Source organism: Solanum lycopersicum, chromosome 12 (assembly GCF_036512215.1).
Source record: "Solanum lycopersicum chromosome 12, SLM_r2.1".
NCBI lineage: Eukaryota > Viridiplantae > Streptophyta > Magnoliopsida > Solanales > Solanaceae > Solanum > Solanum lycopersicum.
The window spans coordinates 62,640,693-62,661,422 of NC_090811.1; the positions used below are offsets into that span (position 1 = coordinate 62,640,693).

Sequence of the window (20,730 nt, forward strand, 5' to 3'; positions counted from 1 at the left end):
TAATATTTATAATTTGTAAGTATATTTATAACTTGTGTATTGTAATCTTTTGAAGTTTATACTTTATAAGTTATTATTTATTATTCATTAATATTTATAATTTATAAGTTATATTTATAACTTGTGTCTTGTAATATAAATAAATAAAATTTGTAATTAGTAATTAATATATAATTTATATAAAATATAAAATATAAATTATATAAAATATAATATATATATAAAATAAAAAATATTAATTAATTAATATATATTAATTAAACTGGACGGAAATTGGAACGGATCAAGACGAAATCGGAATGAAGCGGTACCGGTACACCGGTACCAAATCACAGTTTCATTCCATTTCGTGTATTGGTTCAGACTATCTCGTCCCATTCCGTATGCAACCGAAATGGGACGAATCGAAACGTTACCGGTATGTCCGGTTCCGTTGCCCAGTCTCAGTAAGAATGATACTTTAAAGATGTAGTTTAAGTTTGGGGTATAGCTAAAGGATGTTTTCTGCTACAAATGATACTTTAAAGATATAGTTTAAATTTGGGGTATAGCTAAAGGATGTTTTCTGCTACAAATGATACTTTAAAGATATAGTTTAAGTTTGGGGTATAGTTAAAGAATATTTTTGGCCAAAAATATTTATATTAAATCTATTAACGTCTAAATTATAAAATTCAAGTTTTTCTTACACTTTGTAAAATATTTTTTTTTAATTTTATAAAGTGAAAGTTTAGTTACACTTTATGGATTGGCTATAGGAAATTCATTAGGATTATTACTATTAAGTTTTTAAGACTTGAGAACATTTATTTGTTAGTTGTTTTATGTCTACAAGGGTGTGTATGAGTTTTCAATAGGTTGCATAGCCTTTTTTTTAACAACTCAAAAATATTATTTACAAGTGATATAATAATTATGAATGTGTAGTGAAACAATTTTTTCATTTATAGAATAATTCAAGTACTTATTCCATGAGAGTATGGAAAATAAGGCACTAATTGGTACATGGAAGGAAGACGTTTCGTTGGAATGTTGTGATGGAACATAACAGAAATATCGTGTTGTTTGTGAAAATATGAGTGTTGTTATTTTTGAAATCTTATTGTGATTATTTGTTGAATTAAATTGTGTGGATTTGAACCTTGTTCAAAAACAAAAAGCTCAAGTCTCACGTTGATTTTTGATTGAATTAAAGCAAATAAATTTCTTCACCTTGTGAACTTGTAGAATTTTGTATTTCCCTTCATTGTGTATGTTGTGGAGTAATGTGAATGAGGTCATAGTTCAATTACTCTATCTGATTGATCTTCATGATTGGAAAAGGGGATTGAATGAAAAAGGCAATGTGTTGATAGTTGTATTTTGTGAATTGTTGATCTTAATTAGTTGATTGATGAAATGCTTTGATGGCATCAACGTGGTCTTAGGAGCGACTCAAGCATATTAGAGGTCTAAAGCAAAAATCAAACGGGGCCTCAAATTTAAATTGTTAATAATTTTATATAATTTATTTCTTCTAGTTTTTACCTTATAATATAACCATTCTTATTTTAAATTATTTTTCATAAGATATAGTACTCAAAATATGTCAAATTTCTTATAATAATTCCTTTATTTTTCATGAAATGTTTACTTTTTTATAAATAGTATTCAATATTTGTTAAAAACAATAACTTATAACCTATTATTATAAAAAATGAGGCCCCTTAAATTTGGGGGCCTTAGGCACATGTCTTTTTTTTAACACTGTCGAGTCATCCATGGACTCTTGAGTTTATTGTGTCTTCCAAATGATGTGACATTGCCTATTTGCATCAATTTTGGTAAAATGTAATGAGACATATGCCGATAGAAATGATTTCGACAAGTGATATTATATAAACTTGATGGTTCAGGCTATTAATGTTGAGCCGATGAAAAATGATTACAACAAATGACATTATATAAAGTCGTTGAGAAATGATTCCTGCAAGTGTGACTATTATATGATTGATCTAGTTGACATTTGTGATTGATCTACTTGATGATTGCAGTTGACACACTTGATACTTGATTATTGTACTGTGACTGTTGGATTGATTGTTAAGCCTTGTGAGGTGTGTATTGTAGTAAATGGTTAGGTGAAACTGATTTCTACGCAGGTTGTAGCTGCGACGGTTCGATTGGTATGAAAGGATTACTCGTATTCTAACTTAGTTTTACCTGGTGTAGTTGGCTAACTGTCGAGTATCATGTTGTTTGATACTCACTCTTTGTTCTATACTTGTGTAGGTTTCTAGCCCGAATTTGGTGTGATCATTCTTCTTCATCTTTCTATGAGGCTTTCAAACGACACATTGAGAGATAGCTGCTTGTCATCCAGCGAGCCCTCTTATTTCTTTTTTGTGTTTTGTTTTATTCGAGAAATAAATAAAGTGAGACTTGTACTTATCTTTCAATTGGTGATAATATATTAGTGGCTTGCACATGTAATAACTAGATTTTGGGATATATTTTTAGAATGACTAAAATTTCTGCTCTTATGCTGTTGTTGATTTATTTTGTGCATTCTTTTCGTATTATTGAGTTTAAGGCTGACTTATCTTGATGGGTTTAGACGAGAGCAATCACATCTATTTTTGGATCATGACAAAGTAAAAAAGTGGTGTTTAAATTATATCATAAACTTTGTTTTTCTTAATAGATGTGTATTATCTCAATAAATTAACTTATTTTAAAATAGATAGAGTATAATTTAAAAAGAAATATATTATAACTTTTATAGGAAAATTTAGAATTACTAATCAAACTTGATGGGAGGTCTAGAATATTAGGGAAAACTACTTGACTAAGTAAAAATAGCTAATGTATATGCAACACTTTCAAAAAGTTATATCATAAAACAATATTTAAGGTTTTATAGCAAATCTCTCCTTTCTCTTTTTATTTTTGCTCGCTTCTCATTTTCTTACTTCTCTCCCTCTTTTTAATTCATTATGTGAGTCTTTCTCCTTCTTCCTCTATGTTTCTTACACCAATTCATAATCTTGTTAAAGTCTTACTTGAGTTAATTTTATTTAAACATGTGATTGTTCTTCTTCAATTTTTTCTAGATGTTTATTGATTGTTGATTTATTTATTTTTTGGTGGATTAATACTATTATATCAAAATTCTCGTATTGGGTTCTTAATTTGTTTGACCTTTAATTTTTTTCTTCTTCTTAGATTAATACAATCAATGATATTATTTATGTATCCAATTTTTTTTTAAAATATATATATCAAGAAAATGGATAACGTGTTATCAAATTTTATCTTTTTCGATTGATATATATTATACAATCAACTGTGCCTACGTATCAGATAAGTTGTATATGAATGAGACAATTATTCTTAGGAAAAAAATTTGTATATGTATATTTATATGGGGTAATATAATATTTAAACACTATATCAATGCTTATTTCATTTGTATATCACAAAAAAAAAATTGATACATACTGTATTTGATATTTATATTAGGGGTGATACAAAGTTTATCTCTGTATCTATATTTTTAGTTTCAAAGTTAACATGTATATTTACGTGCTAGATTATGAAAATAAGGAGAGAGATTAATGAGATTTGGGAGAAAGAAAGAAGATATGATTTAAATGTGTATCTTAGTTTCAATCGAAATACACGTTGTATATAAGATACAACCTGCTCGCCTCCTCTCATCTATCTCTCTTGATCTCATTCGCCTCTCTGTTATTTCTCAATCTCAATTTTGCTCGCTCTTTTCTTCTTTAAAGTTGTTGCTATGAATAGTAATTAGACACATTGTAGTTATTAATCATAATTATTATTCAAATTATAGCTATTTATGAAAATCATCTATGTTTAGGGAAACTTTCACATATCGTCACTTATGAAATAACCTAATTACTCTCCATAACTATAGTTTGATAATTCAAATTTGTAGCTACATGTTATATGGAGAAGAGAGGCGAGCAAGACTAGAGAGAGGAGAGAGGCGAGAGAGAGGGGGAAAAGAATGGGAGAAATGTAAATTGTATATGTATATTGGTTAGATAATTGTATATTATACATATGTATTTGTATATATGGCAAGAGATATTTGGAGAGGGAGGAGAGAGGTGAACGAGACTGGGAGAGAGGCGAATGAGACGAGAGAGAGGGGACAAAAAGTGGGAGAGAGGTGAACTGTATATGTATATAATTGTATATTATACATATGCATTTGTATATATGGCAAGCGAGATTGGGAGAGGAAGGAGAGAGACAAGTGAGAGAGGACAGAGAATGGGAGAGAGGTGAATTGTATATGTATATAGGTAAAATAATTGTATAATATACATATGTATTTGTATATCCTGGCAAATTATACATATACAAATATGATTAATCATACAAACTCGAAGTCAACCCACGTAATTATTGTATAATGTCAGTCGCAAGTGATAATTATAGCAAACTATAGCTATGATGAGTAATTAAATATTATAAGTTTGCATAGTCACATAATTTTTCTTCTAATAAACCCTCTCTGTTGAACGAAAGATGAAAAAGATACAACACAACAAGCAAAAGCAACAACAAAAAACGAAATAACGACTAATCTTCAACACTCACCCATTCCAACTAATTACATAATATATTGCATAGCAACATAATAATTAATTAATATATTGCATAGCAACATAATAATATCCAACGTAATTTCAGAAGTGAATTTAGAAAGAAATAAGGGGTTAACAACTTTGACCTCTTATGTTATGAATTATGAAGGCAAACAAATTATTTTGATAAAAATTCAACCCAAATATGCATAACAAAATTGAATTACTATTTAAATTCCCTTTTAATAATCTTTTTCACCTTGAAAATAATATTTAAGAAAACAAAATTAAGAGGTAATAATTTGGGTATAATCATAACACCAAATAAAACCCCAAATTAAAAAGGTAAAGTTAAGTAAGACACTCTTTAAAACCCTCATGAGAGCCGTTTTTCTGTACTTCTCTTCTCCGCCACATCGAATCCAAAAAAACCCTAAAAAAGATTGCATAACACAATCGTCTCAAATTTCAAAAAGAATTTGATATATTGTTGTAATCATTCGCATATATTTTTATCAAAAACAGTAGTGAATTTGGTTTGGTTGGATATGGTATCAAGTTCTAAATCGGAAAGTGGGACTCATGTTATATCTGTCGGCGTACGGGAAATACTAGAATCTATCAAGGAAGTTGTTGGAAATCATTCCGATGCTGATATTTATGTGACTCTTAAAGAAACCAACATGGACCCTAATGAAACTGCTCAGAAATTGCTCAATCAAGGTGTTTGCTTCGACCCCTTTTTGTTTTTTTTTGGTTGGTTTATGATTAATTAGAGCTGAATGGGGTATAGGGGATTTGTACAAGCCTATTGTGACTAGTTTGTGATTGAAAAGTTGGGTTTTTGATTACTTGTTTATGCTTATGCTGCATTTTGTTTGATCAAATTAGTTGAGGTAAGGACCCTTTTGGCCATTGATTTTGGAGGCATTTTTTGGACAAATATCGGTTTTATCTAGCTTTTGGGAGCTAGTTTTTTAAGTCCCAAAATCTGCTTCAAACCTGTTTTTGGGCCAAAATATAAAAAAGACTAAATTTTTAGTGTTTCATTCCATTTAGTGTTTGCCGCCCGGTAGTAGGAGTTTTGATAGAGGCCATTCTTGGATTATGAACCAAAATTCTTTGTTTAATGTGTAGGGACTGGGGATTTTGTGCAAATGTAAAATGACATTTTCAAATATATGTTTCTTTGTTAGAGCTTGCATGTACTGTCAAATTGGTGCATCGGCCACTGCCTTTTTTGGAAGTCTTGGAGAGGCGGGAAATGAAGGCTTTGGTATTGTTGTCAGTAGGGTTTGGAGGTTGAGTATATGGTAGTTGGGGTTGTGTTGGCTTTCTTATAGGATAGATTTGGTGGTCGTATTTGGACCTTCTTTCTTACCAATGGTTTTAGTACTATTCTTGTAGTTTCTTATTCTTCGATTTTGGTTACCACCTATGTTTTTTGTGCTTTGATTATCGCGTTATTTTGTTGTCATTTTTTATCTTTCCATTTCACATTATTTTGTTGTCATTTTTTATCTTCCCATTTCACATTATTTTGTCGTGTTACTGCCCTTGTTTCTGTGTTCTCTTTTTCAAAATGCTGGGAATTGTTTTATATTAAGCCAAGGGTCTATCGGAAATACTTCTCTACCTCTTTGAGGTTAGGGGTAAGGTCTGTGCATACTTTGCCCTCTCCAGATGCCAGTTGTGGGATTACACTTGGTGTGTTGTTGTTGGCACTATTTTCAGTAGCTTGGAATGGTTTTATATTCATCAATGTTTTGTAGCAGTTAGGTTTGACTATTTGCTCATTGGTGTACTTCATCGTAGATGTAGAGTTCCTGCAAGTTAATTTTATATATAATAGACCACTGTAATTATTTACATGCATCAGAAAGGGGAGATGTGGTGTACAAGGATTTAAGTTATATACCATGTCATTGTATGGAATGTAGTTTATAACACCAACACCAACACCAGCAACATACCCAGTTGAATCCCGCAAAGTGGGGTCTGGAGAGGTTAGAGTGTAACATACCTTACCTCTACTTCTTGGAGGTTGAGAGTATATAGTATACCTTGCTAAATTTTCAAATTATCAATCCACACTTGAATTGTAGTTGGCTCTTACTAGTAAGATGGTTAAATATTCTTTCGACCATAAGTACATAAAAGTTAATTGCTTATATATAGCTCAACTTTCTCCCTGGAAAAGTTAAAAACTGATGTGCCCTAATTGGTTTTGGTATTCTGATGGATATCATTGAGACTGCTGCATCTTGGCGCTGGTTTTAACCTTTGCAGTATCCTCCAATATGGAACAATCTATATTCACCAGTAAAAATCATCATCTTTCCCTTAATTCTCTGATGTGAAGTGTGCCTAATGCTTCAGTTTTTTCTTTAAGATCCATTTCATAAGGTGAAGCGAAAAGGGGACAGAAGGAAAGAGGTAAATATTTTCAAACTGTTCTGTGGTTCTAGTTCTTATGTGATGCGCTTTGCTGTGATTATTATTGTTGATGTCCATTGCTGTCAGACAAACATTTGATGCTTCTTGTTTTTTTTTTTTTTGGTAAATCAGTCAATTTTAACTCCAAGGAAATTGCATGTTTCTTTCTCTTGTTGAAGTTGATTTCTAAGATTGATAGTGTCCTCTAAACAATTTACAATTGTCGATTGCACTTGCACTTATTTTGTTATTTTACTACAGTTTTTATCTTTATTCTAACTGAAACTATCTTTCGTCTTGCTTCAGAACCATGGGTATAAAAGTTCTACTGCTCCAGAAAATGGAAATTATTTAGAGCATGATGCACATGAAATGAGGATCAACACACACATCAATCGTAACATCCGAAGAGGGAGCTACAATCGAACTGCTTTACCTGGTAATTTGATCTTATGCAGATTTAAGTTTCTTATGTTTACCTTGATCTTAATTCCCTTTTATTATTTTATCAAAAAAATGTTTTGTAGTACCCGTAAGGTCCTAGATCTCCTGGGAAGGTGCTGGTTGTAGGAGGTCATTAAGCCTTTTGCTATGCAATAGAATTCATACACCTTTAGTTGCTGAAGGATGATCTCTTATAGAGTGTATTAAAGCATCCATAAGCTTCTAGATGCTTGTAAATGTTGTCCTATTGGTGGAGGAAATGGCATTAGAAGTGCACCAGTTGTATGAAGAAAGCTTCTTTGTGCATGCTCGATTTTTTACGCTGAGAACCATGTCTTAAGGGGGTCATCAGATGTACATGTAGTTTATATTGGTGCGGAGACAGGGTTTAAGGTCTTTGCAATCTCAGTCACAAGTGCTTTTAGTGGCAATATGTAATAGCTGGCTGACTTATTTTCTTAGTTTTTTGCATTCTACATATGGAAGACTTTAGAAAAAGATTCCTTTAATTGAAAATTTCCTCATTAAATGTTATCCTATTGGTGGAGGAAAGGGCATTAGAAGTGCACCAGTTGTATGAAGAAAGCTTCTTTGTGCATGCTCGATTTTACGCTGAGAACCATGTCTCAAGGGGGTCATCAGATGTACATGTAGTATATATGAGTGCGGAGACAGGGATTAAGGTCTTTGCAATCTCAGTCGCAAGTGCTTTTAGTGCAATAGGTAATAGCTGGCTGATTTATTTTCTTAGTTTTTTGCACTATACGTATGGAAGACTTTAGAAAAGGATTCCTTTGATTGAAAATTTCCTCATTACCTCTCTTCAAGAAGCTAGAAGTGAATAGATTATATATATCTTGTTGAGATGGTTAGCTGCTTCGGGAAGTCAGCATTTGTATTGGATGTTATTGCAATGTTGTCTAGACTATGGAAATAGGTATTGATGTCGGTCAAATACTTTCCTTCTCTGATGTTTGTATTTCATATATCTATACATAATATGTTTCTAATGTGTCTGCTCTCTCTTGTTAGCACTCTACACTACCCCACTGTTAAACTCAACTCTTTTTGATGAGTAATAAGACTTGTATTGTACTGACTAAAACAACAATTAGGATACATCAGATCATTAGGAAACTCAGCACCTTGCTATAATCAGCGAACTGACACTATGATATTCAACTCTCCTGCGTACCCTGTATCTCCTGTGAATTTTGTAGTTTTCTTAGTTTTAACTGAATGTCATGTATTTTTGGACTACCACTCATTGATAGTTTGATATTTACCACAAATAACAAAACTACCAGTCATTGATGTCAAAAGTGCAGAAAAGTTATGTTGCAGGAGTCTTTAGGGCAGAGCTTAATTGAAGCGCGCACCCTAGTAAAGAAACTGAGAAGCATTTTGTGTTTGTGTTTGTGTATATGTTGGGTATAATGCAAAAGAAAGAAACTACACATACAAACAAGAATTGTATGGACAAAGTTACAAATGTGTAATGTCCATTAAAATAAGAAGAAAAAATCTGTAAGTTAGTTGATATAAGTAAAACCATTCTCTTATCTTTTTTCCTGGTAAATTAATTAGCACTTGTGTAAAAAAAAAACATACAAGTAGTAAAAGCCACGTCAAAGATGTACTAATGCTAAAATGTAGTTTTTAAGTTCTTAATTATGATGTTCCGACTGCTTGAGACTCTTAATTTTTCTTCATTGAAAACATATTTCTTTTTCGGTTTATTATATAATGTTATTTTCCTATATATTTCTTAAACAATTAATGTTTTACTTTCTCAGTTAAATTTTCTTGTGAAGCTTAAGCATTACTTGAGTGCATCTTTTGACAATAGCAATAGTGCTAACTGTATCTCCATTTCTTTAGTTAATTTCTGGTGATCCTATAACATACATATTGGTTGTTTGACTTTGTTCCCTGAGGTACGTTAATGTAAGTAGTTTGATGGCCAATTATTTCTAGATGCAGGACTTACTCGAGAATTCCGTGTTGTGCGAGATAATAGAGTTAACCAAAATGTCAATAGAGTGGTAAAGGCTGTCCAGACTTCTACATCTGCTGAACCAGCGATTTCAAATACTTCTGCACAAAGGTATATTATGCTCTCTTGTTTATTATACAGTAATACTTTCCATACTTAGAGAGCAGTGGCTGATCAAAGTAACGGAAGTATAGTATTACGTTAGTACGTTGACCTCCACATAATATATTTTTATCAAATATTCGTTTTCTAAGTTAGACAATATTCAGTGAGCCTTTAAATTAAAAGGTGGACCTGGAATTGATTGAATGCTGTGAGATGTTTACTTTGGAAGTTGAGGTGTATTCCTACAATGTTCATGGCTTATATCTTGATTTTTGAGTTAAAGGGTGATCAATTGCTTATGGTAAACAACTATTTACCCCCCTCTTAACCCTTTTCCTTTTTTTTGGGCACAACTTTGGGGCTGCTGGCAATATAAACCTGCCAATTATGTTCATGTATGTGTAACCTGTGTTTCAATTCTGCATATTTCAATCTTCTTTGCATTTAGATTTAAGGAAAATTGAACAGCTCTCCCAATTAATTTTTCGTGGGTCTACCTTGATAATATACCATTTTCATCTTAAATCAGATTAATTGCTATAACTAACATGAACACTAAGAAATATTGAACGGTGGGATTAATATATTTAAAATTATTGTTGAACAGGCAATTAATCAAATTTAAACAAAATAGTTAAACAGGTAACGTAGTCTAGTTGACATGTGCTTATTTACAGTTGTTATTGCATGTGTAATGATTCCCTATCTATGTCATGTCTAATACCTTTTTTGGTACTCTTTTCCTAAGATATCCAGAGGCGATCGTTGCATATTGACTATTATCCTTTTATCCTACTCAAATTGAATGAACGTAGACACCTTTTATCATATAACCATAATCTTTTTGGTTGATTTTCGACCTACTTTGGCCATTCACATTTACGGATATATTATACCTTTAATATTATTGTGCCACACTATTATGAGAATCATACCTCTTTTCACGTACCTTAGAATTTTGCTTTTTTACCTATTATCTTTAAAGCCTAAAACTCCTAAAAGTTCTTTGGTTCGGCATTGCCAACATGTCTTCTTTCGACTTCTTGTGATCATTTTTACTGCATTCACTGTACATATGGTATAGGGTATTGAGTCTGAGATAGTAATATATATGTTTTCCTTGTTGGAATATGCAGCAGTTCAAAAGGGACCTCTAGCAATACTCTATCCACTGGGAGTCGTTCATCTCAAGCTCGAAATAGGAACTCTCAACATACACACTCTAATGATGCTAATTTAAGTAGCACTAATGGTCAAGGTTTGTCTGGAGAAATGCATGCATCTGTTTCAAATGCTGCTTCACAGATAGGAGGGGTGAAGCCAAATGGTTCTCGACCACATTTTATTACATCATCTAGCGATTCTGTCATTGGAGTTTATTCATCCTTTTCAGATCCAGTTCATGTACCATCTCTTGACTCCAGACCGACTGCAAAAGTTGGTGCTATTAGGCGTGAGGTAGGGGTGGTGGGTGCTCGTCGCCAGTCCGCTGAAACTTTTGCCAAGTCCTCATCTTCACAAAGCAGGTCGTCTTCAAACTCTCACATGGAGCAGGCCCGGCAGGATATTGGTAATTCTAAAGGATCACTCCGACCTATGAGCTCAAATTCTAGAAGTGACCAGAGTGGAGTATCTGATTCCCCTAAATCCAACTTGCCAATGAGCAAGTCTCTCTCGGGAAATCAACATATTAACAGACTGCATCACTCTGTGGGTCATCAGAAAGGTAGGTGCTTCATCTTAATATGAATGTTTCTTTTTCTTCTTGTTGCTATTATTTCAATTGGTTTTGGGGCATCCTAATAAAGAAAAGATTGTTCAGTTCCTACTCATGTGTGAAGAATAGGGTTAAAGTAAGCAGGAGAATAAGAAGAAAAAAGGGCGGTGGGTGGGTGGGAGTGCGCTGAAATTTACCATCTCCATCTGATGTAGTGCATAAATGGTTTCTGAATGGTGCACTGCCTGCCTCTTTCTGAATGTGCTCATTTTCTAGATCAACCTTACTCCATTTTTTTTGGGTCCTTATATAGGTGTTCAGTGGAAGCCCAAGTTAACCAAGAAATCGAGCGTAACAGATCCCGGGGTTATTGGAAAACCTTCTGAAGGTGTCTATTTAACTAGTAAGTCAGAAGACTTGGAAAAAGAAGGATCTCAGTTGCAAGATAAGATGTCAAGGCTAAACATCTCAGAGAATGTGATCATAGCTGAACATATTCGTGTTTCTGAGACTGACCGGTGTCGCCTGACCTTTGGCAGCTTTGGAGCTGAATTTAAATCTGCGAAAGATTTGGAAGAAGAATCACAGACCAAGTCATCAAGGTTAGTGATGTTAAGTTGTACTGTTCTGTCCTGGTAAATTTGTTTATTCCTGTTAACTTTGATACAAAGCAAAAAAAATCCAAATAGACTATATATGGACAAAACATGTAGTGTCAAGCCAAACTTATTAGCGCAGTGTGATACATGACTCAAAAGTGTATATGACCACGATAGAATCATCTTGATGTTTGTATCAATCACCTTGTAATACACATTAATTAGTAGGAAGATTTTTTCTAAAAGTGTTCTTAGTCACATAAGATCAACGTATCTGATTCTATTAAAAAATTTTATGCTTCCACAATATTATGAAAGTGGGAAGCCCTTAACTATAAAGTTGAAAGACCAATTAGTCCATTGTTAGACATTTTATCTCTAAAAAAGGAGAGGACGAGAAAGCTACATATTTGGTTCCCCAAATGTCCAAAATACCTTCAGCTGTGAATTAGGAGTATAATAAGACTTGATACATAGCCAACTCCTAAGCTGTGTTCCAGTTGAACACCTCAACTCCTATAAAGTGTTTCAGGTAAACACTTTTGACCCAGGTAGTTAATTTAACCACGTAAATTAAGCTGTCCATAAATTATACACATCAACCTCAAGTAGAAAATGCATGTGGTTTACGGCTTATCGAGGTGAATGTGTAAAATAAAATGAAATGACATACTGTATGTGATTAACTTAACTACCAAATAGACGTACAAGACCACTCAAATTTTCCCCAACATTTGAACCAAAAGTGTCTAATTGGAACACTGTATTAGGGGTTGAGGTGTTCAATTGAAACAAAACTTAATTGGAGATTTGGAGTGTCTAAATGGAATATCCTGGCAAGTTTAAGGGGCTGGGTATGTATTAAGCCTATAATATACTCAGATGGAACCAATTAAAATTTTTATAACTTCATCAAATCACGTGCTTTGATTATGATTCAAGATACCAATTTTGAAGTATTATTTCTAATCAGTCTTTTAACATGTCAGATGAATTGTGTTTTATTATTTCAGCCTTTTCATTTTATGTATCTTAGTTTGAATATACATGAAGTATAAGAAAGAGACTTTGTGGTGATAAAATTGAAGATGTGTGTAGTGTAGCAAAAAGCCATATGAAGCTTATGATATTAAACATGATATGTGAATCTTGGAATTGAAGATTAAAGAGTTACTTAATATAGGAAGTGACATTTTTATTTAAACAATGAAAAAGGAATGTAAGAAACATAAATTAAAATTAAAAAAAGTGTGTAACAGAGTCTTTGAAAATTATTAGGTGCAGAAAATGTGTACAATATACAGAGCATAGTCATTTGCATATCCCTTTTTGTTCAATTGTACCATATTCTCAGTCTCGATTAAAGAAAAAGTCGCAAAAAATGATTAAAGTACATTGCTTTACGTGAATTGTTATAAGTTACAATGAAAACTTAAGTTTAATGTAAAAATACACATATTTTATTCATATAACGTTAGAAACTTATTAAAATTTTCTAGCCTATGAAAACCATTTAATTACGTGTTCCGACATTCTTAATAAAAAGTGTTTTTCCTAATCACCGACTCACTGAGGTATAAGAAGAGTAACTATTGCTTCCTTTTATTTTACAAGTATATATTTTATGTTGCATTTCAAACAAATTCCAAAATAACAAGCGACTCAATGTTGCATTGCTTAACCAAGCTTTTCTATCATCACTATTTATAATTTTCTTGAAGACAATTTGATGCTTAACCAAGCTTTTCCATCATCAGTATTTATAATATTCTTGAAGACAATTTGATGAGTACACTTGCAATTTTTTGTTAAACGGTGCTATTAGACTCTCAAGTTTGATAAGCATGATTTACAGTTTATCTTTTCATAAAATGTTGAACTGTGTTTTCGATAACCTAATAAAATATAACAGAATAGAAGTACAAAAGAAAAAATAAAGAAGAGATTTTTTAAAAAAGTACAAAAAGAAGATTAAACAAATCAGGTAATAAAGGTAGAACTTGGGTCCTTGAGCAGTATGGGTCTATCATTACTAGTATCCTTATGGAAGGGAACAGAGAAGGCTGTGGTTTTATTTAGCAAGCTATGTAACAGCCTAAATACCCATGTAATCCGCCAGACAGTACAGTCAGTAATAAGGAGTCATACATGCATATATTCGCCGCCACAATGATCTTTGAGGCCTTATTTTCAAATCAACTACTTTTGTCTTTCAATAGGAAATTGCGGGACATGTGTTTTTGTTTCCTCCCTTGTTAAGTTTTATTGTTGGATGTTTACCGATTGTGGAAATGATTCAAATTTTGTGGTAGACTGTCGGTTTTGGTTTCTGAATCTTCCACTGATGATCCTGTTGGGAGCAAGCAACTAGATTTGGCTGATGATCACGTTCAGAATCCAGAGTCTACTTCTCCTGTATCTGATGTAATTTCAGATCAGAAGCTGTCAGATAATAGAGAGTCTTCAAGTCCTGAGGATTTGGGTAATTATGCAGATGTTGGGTTGGTTCAAGATAAAAGTGCATCATATACTCCCCCAGAGTCTCAACAGCAGCAAAATGCTTCTAATTTATCAAGTTTCTCGGTGAGTTTTGTTCTCTTTGGCTTGTTCATGTAATTCGGTTTGTGCTATTTTTTCTAATGTTCTTTTTTTTTTAATTTCTCTGATCCTTCTCCTCTTCTATTTTGCGCTTTTGCATGGGATGCAACTAGGCTTATGATCCCCAAACTGGGTATGATATACCATATTTTAGACCAGCAGTAGATGAAGCTCTTCGCGACCAGGGTCTCCAAGAGGTAAAATTGATTTTTCACTCGTTTTAACTGCTTAACAATCATTATGCCTCTCTTCTCTTTAGGTGCCAAATTGTGGTCTTGACTAAGAGATATATCCATGTATTATCTACACTGGTGGACCCCCCCTTTTTTTTTGGATAAACCACACCTTCGACTTTTATCTGAGTGCATGTATGAAATTCATTTGTACTTAGGTTGACTTTATTCTGTGATATTACAATTTTTTATGTTTTCTGAAATTCAGGCCCTAAGTTCACACGCTGCAAATAGCATGCCTGTATCGTCAATTCCAATGGTGCAACAAGTACAACAGCATCAACCAATTGCACAGATGTATCCCCAAGTTCATGTTTCCCATTATGCTAATCTTATGCCATACCGCCATGTTTTCTCTCCTGTCTATGTTCCTCCAATGGCGATGCCTGGCTATTCTAGTAATGCTGCTTACCCTCATCCGCCAAACGGTAGCAACTACTTGCTGATGCCTGGTGGTGGCTCCCATCTTAGCGCAAATGGACTCAAGTATGGAATCCAGCAGTTCAAGCCTGTTCCCACAGGCAGTGCTTCAGGGTTTGGAAATTTTACTAGTCCAACTGGCTATGCTATAAACACTCCTGGTGTAATTGGCAGTGCAACAGGTCTTAAAGATTCATCTCGGATGAAGTACAAGGATGGTAATCTCTATGTTCCTAATCCACAGGTAAATATCCATTTTTCCTTTCACTTTTATGATTCAACTACAGTTTTTCAGAGTCTGATATTTATGGAATACAACAATACCCATTGCCATACCATCAATTACTTACCCCAAAGAATAAAAGGAGAAAATCAATGGTCTCACAGAAGTATCCATGCTATATACATTATTGGTCAGATTTTTCTTTAATTTCCTTACAGCAAGTTATTTTATTATGATTTCACCGCCTTCGTTTCCCATCCTAAGACCAACCTTTTTTAGCCTACAAAATCTTAATCGCACTACTATCTTGTTCTTTGTAATTCTGGTCTTCTTAGTGCTTAGAGAAGATGAGCTCATCTTTTATACAGAAATTGCCCTAGGTCTTGAGGGAGGTTGGACCAAAGGGATCGTGCTGAACAGAGGAAACTATAGAGAGCAATTTTGTGGTACTTGGCGAAAAAGGGGAGGGAAATCAAGATGGACAATAATATATCAAATTGTGCCTGGGTTGGGCTAAATCTTAAGATTTGGTCTAACCAATCAGAGTTCCTCAGGGTTCAACTTATGGTTTAGTCAAAGTTACTTAGGGTATAAATTATGGTTTGACTATGAAGTGGTTAAACTTTTAAAGCTTAGGCAGTCTTAACGAAGGTTTAAAACAAACGCCTATTAATTTGGTTTAAAATATGTCTGCCTGTCATTTTTGCTAATGCCAAGGCAGGACAATGTAGAACAGGGACATTTTCCTTATTTAAAAGTGTGTTAATGTGTAGACTGTTGACCAATGTCTTATGCTGTTAAAACTACAGACTTATTTACCATCTTTCACGAACATTCTGTTATGGAGGCTGCTAAGTTGATACTGATATGGTCATTGAATATTGGTTGACAGGCAGAGACATCTGAAATGTGGATGAATCCAAGGGATATTTCTATAATGCAGTCAGGATCATACTACAGCATGTCTGGGCAAACTCCTCATGCCACCTATCTCCCGTCTCACAGTGGACATGCTTCTTTTAATGCTGCTGCACCATCATCCCATATGCAGTTTTCGGGGTTGTATCATCCACCTCAGCCCGCTGCAATGGCTAACCCTCATCATATGGGCAGTGCCATGGCTGGAAATGTCGGGGTTGGTATGGCTGCAGCTGCTCCCGGAGCTCAAGTGGGTGCGTATCAACAACCTCAATTGGGTCATCTGAATTGGACAGGGAACTTTTGAAGAATGAATAAATGTCTGTTAATTTTGGCCCTATTTTATGTGGTATTGCTTAAGCTTATAGAATTTTCATTTTCTTTTGGAATGAGAAGCACATAGTATTTCCAAATCAATGCTTCAATTTTAATATTTTCCCTTGCTTTCACTATACATTTTCCTTGTTATGTCGAGTACATATTGTGTTAGCTTGATGGTATAACTGTCATAGGATAAATTTATACCGTCAACCAAACACAATATAAATTTTATCCCAAGCTTAATCGAAACAACTCTTTTTAAATATCCCAACTCATACATTTAGAACACATACATTTGCAAGCTTTTTTTGGATTTAAAAACAAAAACTTGCATTCTTTACATGCTTTGGTATTGAATTAAAAAGGGAAAATGCATAAGTACCCTCCTCAACATATGTCTGAAATTTCAGACACATTTGTATTATATTAAAGTTCTATTTTCCTCCGAACTTATTTATAGATAATTTTTTATTCCTTTTCAGCCTAGGTGACACTAGTTTGAAAAAAAATGTCAACACATGTTGGACCCACAAGATAGTGTCATGTAAGGCCAAAAGGTTAGAAAATTATTTATAAAAATAAGTTCAGGGGTAATAAGACCTTAGTATAGTATAAATGTGTCTCTGTAATTTCGGACATAGATTGAGGGGGTACTTGTGCCTTATCCCAATTAGAAACAAAAACTTGCAAATGCAGATCTCTTTAAGATTATATGTACATGTCTTTAAAACTTATTATTCAAAAACATGAAGCTATACATGAAAGAGAAGTAGCAACACATGAAAATCATAGTACAAAGACTTTTGAGCACTTTAAACCTGTTTTAGTTATTTAAAAGAATATATAAAAATAGGACTCTTTTAAGTAAATACTACATACTGAAACTCTTACACAATGAAATATATATAGTTTTATTTCAATTCGAATTATCATTTTCTTAAATAATTTTAATACTAAATTAGAATGTGTATTTTATTTACTTATATTCTTTACTTGGAATTTTTTTAATAATTATTTTAAAATATTGACGAATAAATAATTATTACTACTTAAACTTAATTTTATTTTTTTATAATATATTTTATTTTGCCATGTCAGATTTATTTTTGTGACACATATAGTTTAATGATTTTAGAAGATAAAAGTGTTAAGTTGAGTTATTTTAATGATACCATATAAAGTTTAATAACTTTACAAGATAATTCTCATACTCTTGCATGATTTTAAAAGTGTTTTTTTCATTTAAGTATCTTATATTTGTGTTTTTTCTTCTTTTTATGACGATTATATTTGTACATATATATATTTTTCTTTTCTTTCATAGGGGTTCATTTGAAAATTTTATTTTCTCCATTAAAATGGTGGAAATTAGTACTGCAAGAGAGTTATAACATCTATACATCTATTTGACGAATTTTTGGATGAACTATCTTATTTCGATTTGTGTATTATTCAAAAGCAAACAAAATTTTCAGGTTCTATTGCTACAATGGAAAATGAAAGAAGAACAAAGAATCTCAATGGCCCTATATCTCCAATCGTATTGATATAATAATACAGTGAAATATTTATACATTTGAATACTTGTATTGTATATATTTCTTTGTTTTTTTTAAAATTTTTTTTTGGGTTGTCCGTTTTTATTGAAGTATCACCTCAAGCTGAAAGGATGGTTGACTATACAAGTACATTTGGATACATAAACACATTAAATTTGTATTTTAAAAAAAGAAAAATGCACAAGTAATCCCCCAACCTATGCCCGAAGTCTCAGAGACACACTTATACTGTACTAAGATCCTATTAATGCCTGAACTTATTCTATAAATAATTTTCTACCCCTTTTTGGCTTATGTAACACTATCTTGTGGGCCCAACGCGTGTTGACATTTTTTTCAAGCTAGTACCACGTAGGTCGTAAATGGGTAAAAATTATTTATAAAATAAGTTCGGGGGGAGGGGGGTAATATGACCTTAGTATAATATAAGTGTGTCTCTAAAATATCATGTATAGGTTGAGGGGATACTTATGTATTTTCCCTTTAAAAAATTAATACTTGAAGCAACATTGTTTGTCCGCTGTAACCAATTTTTATTTAACAACAAGGGTATTCATATATATACGATATTGTTGTAATGATAAGGTAAATTATATTTAAATTATCTTGTTCATATGCTAAATTACTTTACTTTACTTTGTTTGATATATTGATACATTATGTTTTATAAATAATTGTATACATTTGGAAACAAAATATTCATATGCTAACTAGACACATAATATATATATAGAATTAATCGTGGGTAGGAAATTGAATCCCTCTGTTAAATCGTTTGATTGAAGCCCAACATACGTAGATATACAAAAATTATAACATAATTTATGATTTGATGAGAAGCATCATCGATGCAATTTAATAAATTTAAGAGTACATTTTTGGTGTATATACTTGTAGATATACATAAATCAAACCTTTAAATGCTTAATGGTATGCGAATTGAAGTGTAGTTCATCAATAAATACAAGAAAGTGATAATCAATTGAAGGATAGAAATATAATACAATACATATTAAGATCATGGAGACAACTAAAGAATTGAATATGATGTATCTCAATCCTTTTATTGAACGGATTGGAATCCAAGTGCGTATGCATTGACTAGGCATTACTATCTATTAATTTAAAATTTAGGGAAAAGGGCCTGATATACCCCTCAACTTTGTCATTTAGAACTGATATATCCCTCGTTATAAAAGTGGCTCATATATACCCCTACTTGTAAGCAAATGGCCCACATATACCCTTTTCCTCTAACGGAAATGAAAAAAAAAATTTAATCTAAATTTTAATTATTTTTTTTAAAAAATATAATCGCATATGAGTAAATTTAATCCTTGTCAAACACATTTTTTTGACTTTTTTTTTGTTTTAATGACTAATTTATAATTATTATTTTGATAATCAAATTTATTTATGTTTCACTAATATTCTTGTAAAACTTATTATAGATGACCAAATTTTTTCTTCGAATACGAAATTAAATTACAATACACACAAAAAAATAGTTTAATTTTTTTCCCTTTAAACTAAGGAATGAAAGAAAAAATAAAATATGAATAAAAAACTCAAATAATTTGTCACGACCCAAAAATGGACGTGACGGCACTCATCTTATCCCACCAAGACAAGTCAGCCTAAAACTCATTACAATAAAGTGCGGAAATAAAATATAAGTAACTTAATAAAACCCCCAAAACCTGGTAGTCACGTGTACAAGCCTCTAAAGTATTACAATTGATTCAAAAGAAAAACTCAAGTCTCAAATGAACTTGTTTCTAGAATAGAACAAGATCATAATTATGGAGAAGAAAGTCTGCTGAGATGGAAACAACTACTTCACAAATCTCCAAAAAGCCTCGGAAAAGAAGAAAATGACAAGTGCAACAAAAATCCAGGCTCATAACCTACAAAAATTTGTAGAAGCAAGGGGTGAGTACCAAACCACACGGTACTCAGCAAGTAAACCTCTAAACACAAGCTAAGGGGATGAAATACGGGTACTCCTACCACCCCCAACCGAACCTCCACAACTACAACCTACATAAACATCAGCCCAACCTAACAACTCACAGTTAACATAGAACGTAACTCAACAAAAACATTTAGACAAATTACATATCCTTCACAACAACACTTTAACAAATTACATATCCTCCACAACAACACTTTACAAATTATATATCCTCAACATCAACACTTAAACAAATTAGATATCCTCAATAGCAACACTTCCAAAAATTTACATATCCTCAATAACACACTTCAACAAATCACATATCCTCAACAACAACACTTCAACAAATTATATATCCTCAATAACAAGCTCAGTATTCAATAATCACAAGTTCCGCAAAAAGGCAATCACTAGATCAGCAAAACACAATATCAAGTTCACTAATGATAAGTATGTGCAATGTAATGTCAAGTATAATGATGCATGTCTGACCTAGTGATACACACCCGCTGTCTCTCAGTCCAGGACCCATGGGGGACATATCTGTCCAATGCATTTGTCGCGGCGCACGACACGACCCTCGATAATAGCAACCATCGCGGC

The 20,730-nt window shown here is 32.7% G+C and overlaps 1 protein-coding gene across 8 annotated transcripts; it reads left to right on the plus strand.

The window, feature by feature from the left end:
* Positions 1 to 4,905: 4,905 nt before the first annotated feature.
* Positions 4,906 to 16,723, plus strand: LOC101258733 (uncharacterized). Of its 8 annotated transcripts, none has more exons than XM_004252344.5 (10): positions 4,906 to 5,324; positions 6,994 to 7,037; positions 7,344 to 7,476; positions 9,459 to 9,588; positions 10,719 to 11,308; positions 11,613 to 11,901; positions 14,211 to 14,481; positions 14,610 to 14,693; positions 14,938 to 15,393; positions 16,265 to 16,723. In XM_004252344.5, exons 1-10 carry the CDS (start codon positions 5,150 to 5,152, stop codon positions 16,595 to 16,597), a joined length of 2,505 nt encoding a protein of 834 aa, XP_004252392.1. In that variant the 5' UTR covers positions 4,906 to 5,149; the 3' UTR covers positions 16,598 to 16,723. The 8 variants fall into 8 exon arrangements, with proteins under 8 accessions (XP_004252392.1, XP_010314323.1, XP_010314324.1 ...); XM_010316021.4 differs by having other exon boundaries at positions 4,936 to 5,324; positions 9,465 to 9,588; XM_010316020.4 differs by having other exon boundaries at positions 4,945 to 5,324; positions 10,722 to 11,308.
* The last annotated feature ends 4,007 nt before the right edge of the window (positions 16,724 to 20,730 follow it).